Below are 15,478 nucleotides of genomic sequence, written 5' to 3' on the forward strand. Positions count from 1 at the left end.
TACTCAATATGCACTCAAAAGAGCAGCCAACCAGGAACAGAGTTCTAGACCAAAATTAACAATATCAAAAGCAAATTTAGGATAAAAATGACTGTTATCTTTGTTCTTCCCTTACCTGCTACATGACCTGATTGTCCTTTCAAAAACAGCAAGAAAGGGCTCACTTTAGGCAGAGACAGCCTCCTTCACCCCCTCACGCAGGGAAGTGTTCTACATCACGCCTGTGGCGCTGAAGCGTAAAAACTTTTCCCGTTTCTAAGCGCGGAGCTGCACCCTCCCCTATACAGAAACGGCCACAGGAGCCGATGACCCTTTCAAAGGTGACGCACTCCTGCAGTTCGCGACGGCTCCAGCGCCCCGGCGCACCAGGAGGTGTCCGTCTCACGGGCAATCGCGGCTTGAAGGAGTTTTTCAGGTCAGGTTTCCCCCCTCCCTTCATCGAGCAGCGTTTATAACCGGCACACTGGTGCCATCCTCCCTTTACTTCCCGCTGCGGGGCTCTCGGACCCTACGGCCGCCACGGCTCCGAAAAGCAAATTCACCGCCCAGCGCCCACGGAGGCGCCGCCTGGAGAAGCGACCGGCGGATCCGCCGGCCTCCGCCCCGCCCCGGGCCTCCCCAGGGAGGGCTGGGGGCGCCCCACCGCGGGTAGAGGCCGAGGCTACGCGCCCGAGGCCTCGGCCCACGGGTGAGTCAGCGGGGTGGGGGCAACCGGGAAGAAAAAAAAACCAAAACAAAAAAACCTCCCATCCCCCCCCAAATCCTTCTTTTTCTTCTTGAAACAAGGCCGCTCCGCCCCGGTGGGAGGGGCGCGACTGCGCGCACGCCGCAGTGACGTCACCGCCCTCCGCCACTGTGCGACGTGGCCTTCCGCCGGCAGCGCGAGCGGTGAGGGCGGTGCGGGGCGCTCCGGCGGTGGGAGAGTGGCGTGAGGGGGTCCCTGGCCCTGGGCTCGGCCTCCGCCGGGCGGTGCGGGGGTCCCGGGCGCCCCTTGGAGCGAGGCCGTAGCCGCGCGTCCCGGGGCGGGGGCGGGCAGGTCGGCCCGGCCCGGCCCGGCCCGGCCCGGCCGCAGCCATGAGCAGGAGCGGCCGAGGGGCGCCTGGGGCGAGGGCGGTGTGAGAAGGTCCGGTGGGAGGGACCCCCAGTGTCAGGGACCCCGCGCTGGTTAATGCCCACCGGTCCCGCCAGCCTGGTGTCCTGCCGGGGGCGGCAAGCGCCCATTGAGAAGGAAATGAGGCCGTGGCATTCCTGTCAGCGCTCACCAGCCCTCCCCAGCTTTGGCTCGGGGGCTCCCTGAGCTGGGTGACTCTTGCTTATTTTGAAATCTTCAATAGTTTTCTTGGAAACATAACAGGACATAAGCTGAAAACAAGCTGTGATGGAGCCGCTGTTTTCCTGTTCTTTGCTGAAAGGCCTAATTTTTCATATTTTTATAGGTAGTGGTGGGTCATCCTGTTTATATATTGACACAGTGTCTTTTATTTTCTGCAAAGTGCAAGTCTCTTAAAACCCAGTTAGGTTGGAGCATGACATTTTAAGTTATCCTGAGTCTTTACAAATCTTGTAGTGCTGCCTCTACTTCTGTAATTTAAAAATTATCATCTCTTTCAGTATATACTTGGCACAAACCAGTACTAAATCTGTTCATGTTTGCAGGTAATCATGGATCAGGTAATGCAATTCGTGGAACCCAGCCGCCAGTTTGTAAAAGACTCCATACGACTTGTTAAAAGATGCACCAAGCCTGACAGAAAAGGTAAAGCATGCAATAGAACAGAACACGGTCTTTATTTCATCTTACGTTTTACCCTGTATCTTTCCATAAGTGACTTGGTTTATTTGTCATTAATGTTTCTCAGCTTCCAGGATGAGATTTAAACTTGAGCAGTTGTCCAGTTGGGTTTATAGTCCTGGATATAATAAACTTGAATGTGTCCTTTTCTGGTGTGTATTTATTTAGTCAGGTGTGTGAGAATGGTATCACACCTCATCTTATGAAATAGGCTAAGTAGCTGAAATTAGGCATTTTGAGACAGACAAGTAATAATTTTCCCATATTAGGTAAACTGATCTGAGAAGACCTTGTGTGCACTTTGAAAAACGAGTGCAGCTGTCAAGTTTGTCTGATTGCAGTCAACTTTGGGAAAATTCTGGAGGAAACTGCTTGTTGCATGACACTGGAGGATACACTTCATTATAGGAGACTTAAAAGGAGCTAGGATTGCCTTTTGCAGTGCCCATTCAGTACTTCACAGGTGTCAGTGACTGCCTGATTGGGACAGGAAGAACTTTGCTGCTGGAAGTATAGCAGAGAAGATTTTTGGGCTTTTTCTCAAAGATATTAGAGGGAAGCTGTAACTATAACCAGAATGTTATGGTTGACCTTAATGGTAGTTGTTACGATGCTTTATTCACGTGCTCGGGATGAAATTTACTGACATCTTTTGAGATCAGTAAGGAGCTTTGTTCATTTTCAGACTGGCAGACAACAGCCCCCTGGTGAGGGGCTGTTGTCCATGAAGTCCACTTCATGGTTTCTTTCTTAAATGAGAATATCACTTAAGTACGCAATTTTTGCGGGGACTTAAGATGCCATCTCCTTGTGACAAACATAAATGCAGCTTTCCCATTTTTTTGTACTGTATTGAGAACTATTTTCAGGGCTTGTAGGAGGTACAAAGGAATGATATGGGATGTTGTTGTGAATTGTGGGTATTTCTGGTTCTGCTTACTATTTAGAATTACAGAGATTCGCCATGCTTTGTGGAAAGCAGCATCTTTTCTCTTAACATCTCACCTGTCTTCTGAAAAAGTGGATTTGTTTCTCAATGTCAACGCAGTTTGCTTTTGAACTGCTTCCTGTGTTAACATTACCGTTTTCTAAAGAGAGATCTCTCCTTGGGTCACTGTTGTGCCCATCTCCTCTGTGCTATACACGAGGTTTCCTAGACTAATATATCGTTGTTTTTGCAGAGTTCCAGAAGATTGCCATGGCAACAGCAATAGGCTTTGCGATAATGGGATTTATTGGTTTCTTTGTCAAATTGATCCATATCCCAATCAATAATATCATCGTGTAAGTAAATATGAACCTTCAGTTCACTGAATTTTACATTTGGTTTTACCTGTTCAATTTTAAATAGAGGACGTTAGCGAGCCCTACAGGATCCACGTTGCTTTAGTATATGTACATTTCACATGTTAGTGTAATATGACAGGTATTACTTGATTCAAAGGACTTTATCAGGAAGAAGATTGTTAATTTAGCATGCGGCAAAATATTAGATCCATAGTCTTCAGGCTTTTTTTGAGTATTCTGCTTCAAAACTAAACATCAAATATTTTGATTTCAAGTTCCTCAGTGTATGTTTATCCATAGAACATTTGCCTTATTTGGATCTTGGATACTTCTACTGTTTCTGGTTTATAATTTGGGTATCCAAGGTAAGTACATGGATGACAAGGTTGAGAAAACTGATTGTGCTGGAGGATGACAGGGCACAGAACAAAGTTGGTCTGGCTTGTTTACTGAGTGCTGGATGTGTTTGAAACTGTTTTGGTGTAACCGCATTCTGTAAAATACCTTTTGGAGTGAATGTTGCAGCATGAAAAACTTGACCCTTAAGTTGACCGGCAGCCATGGTGCTCATATGTTAACAGTACCAATTAAACCTCCACAGATTCTCCAGAGGGGATGTAATTCCTTATCTAGCACTTGAACAGGTTAAATACTGTTCTGCGACCGTGACATGGGGCTTGCTTCTACCTATAAGATATACCTTGTCCTCCAGGCAAGGACAAATGTTTGAAAATAGGAGATAAGCTGTAACAGTAGTAATGTTTGTGCTAACCAGGCAATGGTGGGAGGATAAATTAGACTTCAGATGGGATTACTTGATCACACTTGATTAGTTGAAACTGATTATTTTGTTCTCTCGACAGAGGCGGCTGAATATTCATCATGAAGAACAAGACACTGTGACATTTGCTGCAAAGATTTCACAGCTTTGTAACTTGTTTGCTATTAAACAAGCTCAGTTTGGATTTTCAAACATTCTTGTAATCTTATTCCTCTTTTAAAGTGTATGTGATCATACCTGTCTACATTACAGGCTTTTTTTTTTCAGTAGTACGAGAGTGGGGTTTTTTGCTTTATTTTGTTTGTTTTGTTACTTCTTTTAACCCTAATAGAATCATTCAGGTCTCTAGTCCAACCTTCTGCTCAAAGCTGGGTCACTGTTGCATTCTGATGAGTTTGCTTAGGGATTTGTCTAATCAGGTATGAAAACCTCCAAGGGTGACAACTGTACGGCCTCTCTTCAGAAGCTGTTCCAATGCTTAATTTACTGCTTAGTGAACAGCATTGTTCCAGCAAAAGTAGGCAGCAATAAAACAGCATTACTGGATCCTCTCAAGTGCTCATTTAAAGGTCTATCAACTGAAATTCTCATCACTAATTTCTGGAATCACCGTCATTACCCCCTAATTCCTTTCTGCATTTGAAAGTCCGTTAGGTGATATTATGTACTTGACTGGAAAAAACCTCCATCAAATTAAGGACTTGCATTGCCAGTCCTTGTTCTGATGGCACAGTTAAGAAAGCCAAACCTAGCTGGTTCCTAAGATGTACAGGTTGAGGTTAATGTAGTTGTCAGAAATACTACGCAGTCCTTCAGCAAATCAGCAACTTGCTCACGCTGTCGGATAGGATATACACCCATTTTGGATACTGGGCTCTGCATTTGCTGACCTGGAAGTTTCCATTATTAAATGATTGAATATTTTGATTTTAAAAACTATGCCTGCAAAAACTCTGGTAGATGTGATGCTCTTCCTCCTCAGATTAAGAACCCCGTATTTCACTCCAAAAAGCTTACAGTAAGCATTTGGTATTTACAGAAGTTACAATGCTACTTCTATTACAGGCTTTAAAAGCACTTAATACTGGGAAATCTGATATTGGTATTACAGCAGACCTGAAGCTTCTTCAGTACAAACTTGCTTCATAAGTAGAAAAGTTCAATTATTACTCTTCCTGAGAAATCTTCGCCAACACCTACCAATGTTACAAACCAGGACAGAAAAATGAGATTAACTACTCTTAGTGCTATCACCTTTTAATATAGTTATGTGCAACTGTGTACTTTATTTCCCTTTGGCAAAATAATTCAGTATTGGAATAAAATACTTTGTAAGAATGGTCTGAACTAACCCGATAAGCAGTGGCAGTTTCTTTGCATTCACTTCGGTTTGTGATTGTATTGGCTGGCAGCTCATGTGTCTTCTGATTTAGTGTGAAGCACCAGAACGAAGTACTCAGTTATTGCTACTAATCTTGATTTGATCGCAAGTGACTTTTATTTCAGGCTTGTTTTCTATTCAGTACATAAAATCAGTGCCTGCTTGTATCTTTGGGAACAGCTTTACCATCTTAATTCAGTGAAATTTTGCAGTAATTTGAGTTGACTCAGATCAGAAAAGGCAGCTGTAGCTCATCTTATCTTTTGATAGCCATTGTCCACAGCAGAGGCTTGTCTGTCTCAATGGTCACAATCCCAGAGTTGTCATAGGTATTGGAAGTACTGACGAGTGTTCCAAACTTCAGCACCTGGTTAGCTACAAAAAGTAAGTAAAAGACTTAGTGGTACTCTTGAAACAAATGCATTACTGTGCATTTATTGCTGTGAGGAGTGCTGTTCCTGCAAAGAAGGAAAAAAAACCAGCTGAGTAAATCTAACCCAGGTAAACAACATCTGAAATAGCTATGTTAAATATTAATTAGAAGGCTTGTATGAGAGTGTATCTGATGACCTGTAGAGGGAATAAATTAATACTTAATCCCCAAATTAGCATTTTGAGTTTACAGCGGATTATTACAAAAGCAGATTGCTGAATGATCCCCAGAGTTTCACATCTGGAAATTTGTATTTCATTAGCATCAGCTCAAGTACCAGTGCTAGATGAGGTATTTAAAGTAAAAAGAGGCAGAGTATCTTACTGTAGTTCCAAACATGGGATTTGCTTTAGCTCAGCAGCAAGCCTATAATCTCTTTAAATGTGAACAGTTCCAGAACGAAGGCCAGCAGTTAAAAGTGGTGTTATTTAACAACTTTTGCTTTGAAGTAAGTGACTTGCATCTTTTCTTCTATGGCGTGCCTAGTGAGGTAGGTGCGCATGTGCATTAGAAACCAAGTGGCATTACTCTAACAAATAGCTAATGTCAATTTTAGGAGAGTTTAAAACAGCTAACAGTGCAATTGTAATGACATTTTTTTAAATATCTGAAGTTTTGAACAACTGTTTTCTATTGTTTTAGCTAATGTAGTTTAATGGTTACATGGACTTTCTACAAGCTGAGACCAAAGATAAAAGCTGGCCCCAAAATGAAAACAACAAACAACCCGCAGTTTAACTTTTATCTCTCATTTCTTCCCTTTTGGAGATAGCATTGCTTCCATTTTGCCAACATATGAACGTCTCCAAAGCCACTCTTGAGACTAGTCAGTTCTGTATTAGTCCTTGCTTATATAAAGGTTCAGAACAAGAATTCTAAGACTATCTTTCATTTTAGTTTGTAGAACAAGCCAAATGACAGCTCTTACTGGTGCTACTGAGGGTTACATTTCTATGAAGGACACCAGCAGAGCTGCAGCTGGGGAGAACTGCTCAGGCACATCAGTAAGTCTGCGTGGCTTGTCAGAATTGCCAAATCATGCCTTAATACTGCAGGAGTCGTCCTCTGGATTTGCTATCAAGTGACTGACTGCAAATGGAGATCCCTGTGATCAAAAGGTGTGCAAAACAACATGTGAAGCTCCATTTTGTGATTCAGACAGGAGACAAATATTCCAACTGTGGATGTGAACATGGGCTATAGTAAACTTGGTGTAGTAACATGTCATTACAATACATCTTACACTGTATACCCACTGCTGGAAGCTGCACAGGAGGAACAGATCTTGCCAGGCTGCATGGCTTGAAAATGAGAGACAGTCTGACAAAAGGCAGGACATACAGTGTGGTCCAGTGTCTCTTCTGCCAAATCTGCACTTGCCACTACTTGCTCCTGTTCCCACTCCTGTTATTAGCCTGAAATGAACTGAAAAGAAGGTTTAAGCTGCTAGCTGTATTTGGTTGGAATGAGAGAGTAACACCCGAGTTTCACTACTGCTTTAAACTGAAGGGTCCTGCCACTTGAACCTCTTGGGAGTTTGAAGCATAACTGCAATGCAGTGCTGAAGTTCAGCAACAGAGTGGGGGTGGGGTGGGGGAATGTACTGTACTAGATCAATTATGTACCTAAAATAAAGGTGCTAGATTCTATCAGGATGATTTTGGACACACACCAGTGCTGGGCAGGCTCCCAGACAGGAGTTTTGGTCTTTGACTTTGGAAGATAATAGCACAGGCCGATGGGGTTATGCCTTGTCAGAAGCTGATGCACTGGACTGAGTTACCACAGAACCCAGATTTCACCCTTAGCAGGTAAAAAGGTCATTTAATGAAGATGATGTGACACATGGGCTGAGTCACTGTGTGTAAAAATACTCCCAAAACACTGTGTTAAGCGTTACGATCAAGTTGTGAATGTTTCCAGTCAGTTTTAAGTAGGAAATAACCTTAAAGAGTTTAAAATATTTGTTGACACACAAATTATCCATTTTTGGTTACTATATATTGAAGCCTGGGGCAGGGGGAAGGAAGAACTTAATGGATCAACTCTTACTCTTCTTCTGTATAAACCCACTCGTTTAGTATCATTACTTCTTTGCTCAAGACTGTCAGAATAATTCTTAATGTTTCAGCTTTGCATATGGAATAAAGGCTCTGTAGAAGGCAAGAATTAAGAACAACATGGCAGCTTAATGAAACAAAATCTAAAGCATTATTTCTTCATGCATAAAATTAAGTGAAAATCTTGCCTTTTTTCTTCTTTAAATAAAAAGCTCTTGCCCACTAGATGGAGCCTTTTATCTTTCTCTACCAGATTTTCTTCTCTGCAAGGATCACAGTTTGAAATGTTGAAATGAAAAAATGCAAAAACTATAAAACAGTACTGCTGATTCACGTGGCTCAAATGGACCAATTCCAAGTATGTGGTTTCACAACCAGCCAACATTTCAACTAACATAATTAAAAATGCATGCTTTCCATTCAATAAATGAACAGTAATTAATGTGAAAAACTAGGTTTAAGCCAGTAAAGGAAACAAGAGGATGCACATACCTACTGCTTCTAGGAAAACTTCCTGCTGTGTCATGCACTATGATGTGAAGTTTACAAGGTCAAAGAAGTGGGAAGTTTTATCAGTTCATACCTGATCCATTCTCTTTCATTAAATGGCTTTCAGTCTTATTTGTTAAGTCCTTGCAAGAACTTATGCCTTGGGAAAAAACTTATCACAAAAAAAAAAAAACCAACCCAACCCAAACCATTCTCACTATTGAGGTTATTTTTCGGAAGTGCCTTCCAAAGAAAACAACTTTTATTTTCTAATATTAAGTATTTATAGTTTGGATGGGTACCTAAACTGATTTTAATAAAGGATTTCACATTGTGATTCTTTTTTAAAAAAGCTAAATCTCAAAAACATTGAGATTTCAGAATTCTCTAATTAAAAGAAATTTTATTTTGGATCAGTGAAAATTTTCTTTTAGAGGAAGAGTAGGTTTTTTTTTTTTTCCATGAGAACCTTCAAGACCTCATTTGGATAAAACCAGAATTGATTCATTGAAAACAACACCCCGCTCTTCCAGCAGTGTTAGACTTTTTTATCCCTGAAGTTTTGTTTAGTGCTTTAGTTCCAATCGAACTGTGTTTACTGATAATAGACTATTGATGACAAAAATACTCTAGCCAGTTCCTCCAATGTAGCTATACTATTTTTCAATACTCTCCATCTATAAAGTCAGCATGTCTCGGTGGCACTGAGCCTAGGTGGCCGGGCCTCTAAGGAAAGTAGTGGGGGACATAAGTGGTTACATGACAAGGTAACTAAGTAGGAGTTCTGTGGTGTGGTTTTGAAGTCTGATAACTCTGGCCTTCAGAACTAAGAGCAAACGCTATTCTTGCCTTTAGAAACAAACCCCAACCAAACAAAAACCAAACAACAAAATCTATTATGAGATGGGTTTTTATGGTGTACCCTGTGTTCTTATTGGTAACGAAAGATTCTAATTTCTGTCTGATGGATTGCCATATATGAATAATTCAGACTTAACCATAGTCATGGGCAGGCTTCTTTTGACATGGTAGTGGAGGAATGTTTTTCTAGCGGTTTTTGTTTTGTTTAGCAGGCAGTTGAATCTGTCAGGGTTTGAGAATGTTGGAAATAATTTAGAGAAGAAATCTGAGGGCTCATAGGTGAGCTTCCCAAAGGACCATAATCACAAAGGTTGTTATTTCTCAGACATCCCTTTTGCTGACCAAATTATATGACACAGGAGTCTCATTAGCCCTAAGACTGCCCATTTCCACTGTTTAATTGCTCATCTTTTGATAATTGTTTTTTTAAAAATACACAATTCTAAGGAGGCCGTGTGGAAAATGTTAATCTCATATGCAAGATTTTGAAAATTGGTTAATATAATGGTTGCCAGAACATTTGGAAATGTTAACAAAATGCACCCTGTAAGCAATCAAGCTACATTAAAAAAAAAAATCCCAAACCTAAACATGTATTTTAAAAACTCGTACCGTATTTATACCTCTACCATGGTTGGGAGCTTTAATGGATGGTACTGAAAATGAGACCTAAGCCTTGCTTGCAATAGGTTCACTGTTGCGCTGCAGGCTTTCAGCCTGGAAACTGAGAAACAGTGTGGACTAATTATAACTAGAATGGGTCTCGTCGCGTTAGGTGCTGCAAAAACACTAACTCTCAATATCAGGTTACTCCCCATAATAACTGTATTCATGATATAGTAGGCTTATAAAAATTATTTCTATGACTTCATTGTACCATTTAGGATACTTAAATTTAAAGTTCAGTCCGGCAGAAGAGCGCTTATATCAAGGTCTCCTGTACATCTTATAAGCTGCACTTAAGCAGGTCTTGAGGGAGGCATATACAGAGAAGAAATTTCTTCTCAAACATATCATGGATGGCAAAAGCAAATGATGTAATTAATTTGCAAGGCTTAATTGAACTAGCAGGCCCTCTGGTTATTCCTACATCTCTACCAAAACCACAATGAAATCCAGACAGTTGAGAGAGAGGCTTTTAACTGCAGTATCTAATGGTCATACCGCAAGAGGAGTTTATGAGGTGCAACTCACAGAATCACAGGTTGGAAGGGACCTCAGGGATCAGCTAGTCCAACCTTTCTAGGAAGAGCGCAGTCTAGACAAGATGGCCCAGCACCCTCTCCAGACGACTCTTGAAAGTGTCCAATGTGGCCAAGTCAACCACTTCCCTGGGGAGATTATTCCAATGGTTGACTGTCCTCACTGTGAAAAATTTCCCTCGTGTCAAATCAGAATCTCCCCATTAGCAACTTGTGTCCATTCCCCTTTGTCCTCCCCATGTAACATCTTGTAGAAAGGGAGCCTCCATCTTCTTTGTAGCTACCCCTTAAAGTACTGGTACATGGTGATGAGATCCCCTCTAAGCCTCCTCTTCTCAAGGCTGAACAAACCCAGTTCTCCCAGCCTAGCCTCATATGGCAGGCTTCCCAATCCTTTGATCCTCTTGGTGGCCTTTCTCTGGACCCCTTCCAGCCTGTCCACATCCTTTTTGTATAGAGGGGACCAGAACTGTACACAGTACTCCAGGTGTGGCCTGACAAGCGCTGAGTAGAGTGGGATAATGACTTCTTTATCTCTGCTGGTGATGCCCTTTTTGATGCAACCCAGCACCCTGTTGGCCTTCTTGGCCGCGGCAGCACACTGTTCACTCATGTTGAGCTTCCTGTCCACCAGGACCCCCAGCTCCCTTTCCACAGAGCTGCTCTCCAGCTGGGTGGACTCCAGTCTGTGCTGCACTTCCAGATTATGTTTTCCCAGGTGTATGACCGTACACTTTTGCTTGTTGAACTTCATAAGGTTCTTGTTGGCCCACTCCTCCAGCCTATCCAGATCTTCCGGCAGAGCAGCTCTCCCTTCTGGAGTGTCTACTTCCCCACTCAATTTGGTGTCATCAGCAAACTTCATCAGGCTACACTTGATCCCATTATCCAGATCGCTTATAAAGATACTGAATAACATTGGGCCCAATATTGATCCCTGGGGCACCTCACTTGTGACAGGTTGCCACTTGGAAAAGGCGCTATTTACCACCACCCTTTGGGTGCCAGCTGTCAGCCAGTTCCCCACCCACTGCACAGACCACTTGTCTAGGCCATAACACATTAATTTCTCCAGGAGGAGGCTGTGGGGGACCGTATCAAAGGCCTTGGAGAAGTCCAGGCAGACAACGTCCACCTCCCTCCCCATGTCAACCAGGCAAGTCACTTTGTCATGGAAGGCCACCAGGTTTGTCAAGCACGATCTGCCCTTAGTGAAGCCATGTTGGCTTTTCCCAATGACGTGCTTCATTTGACTTGTGATGGCCCCCAGGAGGATTCGTTCCATAACTTTCCCAGGGATTGAAGTAAGGCTGATGGGCCTATAGTTACCCAGATCCTCCCTCGAGCCTTTCTTGTGGAAAGGGGTAACATTTGCCTTCCTCCAGTCCTCTGGGACATACCCTGTTCTCCACGACTTCACACACACACACAGAATCACAGGTTGGAAGGGACCTCAGGGAACTTCTCGAAGATTATGGAGAGTGGCCTTGCAATGATGTCAGCCAGCTCTCTCAACACCCTCGGGTGGATGGCGTCAGGGCCCATTGATTTGTGGGAGTCAAGCTCCTGTAGTAATTCATGTACTAACTCTTCCTTCACTGATGGTGGGTTGGTGTTTGGATCAACTGGCAATTTTGTTCCCAAAGCCTGGGACCCGACAGTGCTGGTAAAGACAGAGGTGAAGAAGGTGTTGAGGACCTCTGCCTTTTCTGCATCGTTGGTGATTGAATCTCCTTTTCTGTTTAGCAGTGGGCCTAAGTTTTCTTTCTTTTTCTGTTTATGGTTGACATACCTGAAGAAACATTTCTTGTTATTTTTGACATCTATGGCCAATTTCATTTCGAGCTGGGCTTTTGCTTTTCTAACTGCATCTCTGCATGCTCTGGCAATGCCCTTGCAGCCCTTAACGGATAATCCTCCACTCCTCCATCTCTGGTATGCTTCCCTTTTGGCTTTGAATAGACCCAGGAGGTCATGGTTGAGCCACGGGGGCCTCTTGCTCTGCTTACTTCCCTTTCCTTTGTAGGGGATAAATTGGCTTTGTGCTTCCAATAGAGAGTTCTTGAAGAAGTCCCACCACTCACTAGTTCCTTTGTCTTCCATAGAAGCTTCCCATCAAATCCCTCCCAACTGAGCCCTGAGTGAACTGAAGTTTGCTCTTCCAAAATTCAGAACCCTTGTCTTAGGGCTGACCTTCAGCATGCTCAGCAGGATCCCGAACTCCGTAATATCGTGATCACTGCAGCCAAGGCTATCACTAACTGAGATATTCCACAGTCCTTCCTTACCAGAAGTAGATTTAGTGAAGGAAGTGATTTTGGTGTGAGAATGGCCAGTCACAACCCATATCTTTATCTGAAGACATGTAGGAAAATGGAAGCCTTTGGAAAGCCCTTCAGTGCAGCAGCGTAGAACAAGGTTCCTCACTTCAGGGGATTTCACCAAGTCAGGGTCTTACTACTGTGACCACAAATGACTGAGAACAAACACCATCACGATAACTGTGTCCCATATAGATACCATGATGCCTATACTATGCTTCCTTATCTCAGCCCTGTATCTCAGTTACTTCCTGCAATATGTAAAGTCACATCTTGCTGATGTCCACCACCAGAAACAGAAGTAGGTACAGGAATACAAGCAGATTGCCACTGCTGCCATGGATGTTTTGGAATATCAAAATAATTAATTATTTATTCAAAGCTTTATTATAGTGAATGTAATCCTCTTCCCCCTAGGCAAACGCTGCATCAAAATGATAGAATATTAAGATCAATAAGCTGAAACACAAGTTAAAGTGAAATATTGAATTACCATTTGGTATCCTATTACATTTTATCTGGAGAGGATTTCCCTGAAGTTCTGTGTTAGGAGCAAAAATCTGCATTTAAATGGAGATGCATTAGTAACGCATGAGCTAGTACTTTGCAGGTCACCCTGTGTCTGCAGAACAGCAGCATTAATTTTTCTATTTAAAAATAAAACCCAAATAGTTTATAGCCTGATTTTCCTTTCATTCCTCCTAGTTTTACACTTGTGATTAGACTGACTTCACTGGAGTTAATCTTGATTTACACTGATGTATACAAAGGAAAAACTGGGTCCTTGATCCCTGTGCAGTGGGAACTACAGAACTGGAAGTTACAAATAGCAGTAATTTACAATAAAACACAAACTATTTTCAATACTGACACAACACAGAAGTACCATAAAGGCTTGCAGAGTCTGCTGGGAGGGGACAGGCTAGCCTGTCATGCACAGATCCCCCTAGGGCCAAGGGGAGTTTTGAATAAGCAGGGATTGCATTGGGCATTTTTAATAACTATTTGAACTTTTGATACCTGTTTTGTGGCACAGAACAATGGATTTGTAATTTCAACAGATTCGTACAAGCAGGCTCACAAGAACACTGACAGGCTATGGAGTGATGGGGCTCCAGCAGGCAGGGCCAGGTGGTTATTCCACCGGTTCAGGTGCTGGCAAAGACTCTAAGCAGGGACTCTGCAGCACAGGCTGCCTGGCCTCACATCGGTGGGAATTTAGGAGGTGACAACAAAAGCACTGGCTGTCAAGGCTTAACGATTTCACTTGAAAAGAGAGAAAAATATGTTAACAGAACTCTGTGTTCTACCCTGGATAGAAACCACCCATGTCGGGTGAGCCTTCAGAAATGCAAATAGATGTCAGAAGTTTTCACATTTATTTCCATCACACATTTTTTTCCACATATTTTTGCAACTTTGTAATCATGGTGGTACTGTAAGAATAGCTCAAACTCCTCCTGTCACATCACCTGCTTGGTGGCAATTTAAAACAACAAGCTGATAAAAATGATGCTAAGAAATAGAACACTTTCTACACTAATGTCTCTGCTGCTACTACTGCTTCACCAAAATCAATCAGAATCATTAACTGCAGAAGTTTCTACGCTTATTAGCTGCATTTTAGCACTACTAACAAGAAGTGCTCCAGTGTTTGAGGTAAGAGGTTAAAGTGATTTTGAACAAAGTGGCCTGGAAAGTCTGACACGGGAACTGTATATACTATTTTCAGCAGTGCCTTTCCAGACTAGATGTGATAACCTGCACCAATACTACAATAGTAGAAGAGATTTACCAAAAGGTAAGTATGAAGAAGGTCAGGGAACTAGTCTGGTAGATTGTTTCGCTAAGCTAAAGGCAAAACCAGGCTATGAAGTAATTTAAAGAATTTAGTTTAGCCAGAAGCAGAGTGTTTACTTCATTTTTGATGCTTTCCAGTAAGTTTGTATAATGTTTATCAAACTATTTACAACTCTGAGGGGCTGTACAAGTGACAGGTACTATTAATAATAGTGTTAGAACACTGAAGAAACAGCTGCAGAAATAAAATATAGCTTCAGTTTGACAGTCACAACTGTAGAGAACTTGCATATAATATAGACAAAATAACTTGTTGCTATTGTGGTCTGTCCTACTTCACGCTGTGAGATAAAGAATGCTATTCTCATAAGAAAAAGGGGCAAGAGTAATGCTGAGATGCATCAGCTAATGAATTGTCTTAGTTCTAAATTTATCCATAAGACATCTCATAGCGCACATCATCCTGTTAAGCTGCCATGCTTTAGAGACATTACTTAGTCACACAAAGCAGAGAAAGGCAATCTGGTACCACACTGAAACCGAAATTAACTCAAAACAATGGCATTCTGTCTTGGCATTTAGGACTGAAGCTCTGGTTTGACATGACGGCACAGAACCTAAAAATACTTGCTATTTTGAAAGCTGGTAAAGCACCAAGTTGATACAATGCATCTAACGGTGAAATATACTGAATTTATTAGAGGAAGATATCAAAATGATCCTAGCAAATGACCACACGCAGTCCTGCAGAAAGGAGTGAAATGCCCCCTACATTCCTTGTGATTGAGCTGTTGGGGACAGGGAAGAGAGACTGCGGGCGAGGAAGGAGAGGCAGTCTTTTCCTGACCCAAATCTCAGGGCTAGTAGACTACGTCCATGTACTCAGGCTTCGAACAACTTGGCACCAGAAAGCTTTTCAACACAACCAGATCCAGGACTGACCTTGATGAACATCTTGCTTCTAGCTACAGTCCTTTTCCAGCACTTCACATAAAGATGAAAAAACACAACCTCTCACAGAAACGTCTCTCTCTCTCAATGGGTTTTTAAGTGTGATATTCGTTAACCAGA

At 42.4% G+C, this 15,478-nt stretch overlaps 2 protein-coding genes across 11 annotated transcripts in view; one reads left to right on the forward strand and one right to left on the reverse strand.

The window, feature by feature from the left end:
• Positions 1-283: 283 nt before the first annotated feature.
• Positions 284-4,052, forward strand: SEC61G (SEC61 translocon subunit gamma). 4 transcript variants are annotated; one of them, XM_075083757.1, is made up of 4 exons: positions 284-688; positions 1,657-1,756; positions 2,974-3,076; positions 3,943-4,052. In XM_075083757.1, exons 2-4 carry the CDS (start codon positions 1,663-1,665, stop codon positions 3,950-3,952), a joined length of 207 nt encoding a protein of 68 aa, XP_074939858.1. In that variant the 5' UTR covers positions 284-688; positions 1,657-1,662; the 3' UTR covers positions 3,953-4,052. The 4 variants fall into 4 exon arrangements, with proteins under 4 accessions (XP_074939858.1, XP_074939856.1, XP_074939857.1 ...); XM_075083755.1 differs by lacking the exon at positions 284-688 and adding an exon at positions 792-888; XM_075083756.1 differs by lacking the exon at positions 284-688 and adding an exon at positions 1,060-1,302.
• A 1,283-nt stretch (positions 4,053-5,335) lies between these two features.
• The window catches only part of TPK1 (thiamin pyrophosphokinase 1), a 308,617-nt gene continuing 298,474 nt past the window's right edge, over positions 5,336-15,478 (reverse strand). For all 7 annotated transcript variants that reach the window (XM_075083749.1, XM_075083751.1, XM_075083753.1 and 4 more), the window contains one exon: positions 5,336-5,616. In XM_075083749.1, the coding sequence (XP_074939850.1) occupies positions 5,498-5,616 (119 nt within the window). In that variant the 3' untranslated portion in view covers positions 5,336-5,497. The remainder of the gene's footprint in view (positions 5,617-15,478) is intronic.

This window comes from Phalacrocorax aristotelis, chromosome 2, assembly GCF_949628215.1.
Source record: "Phalacrocorax aristotelis chromosome 2, bGulAri2.1, whole genome shotgun sequence".
In the NCBI taxonomy this organism is placed as follows: domain Eukaryota; kingdom Metazoa; phylum Chordata; class Aves; order Suliformes; family Phalacrocoracidae; genus Phalacrocorax; species Phalacrocorax aristotelis.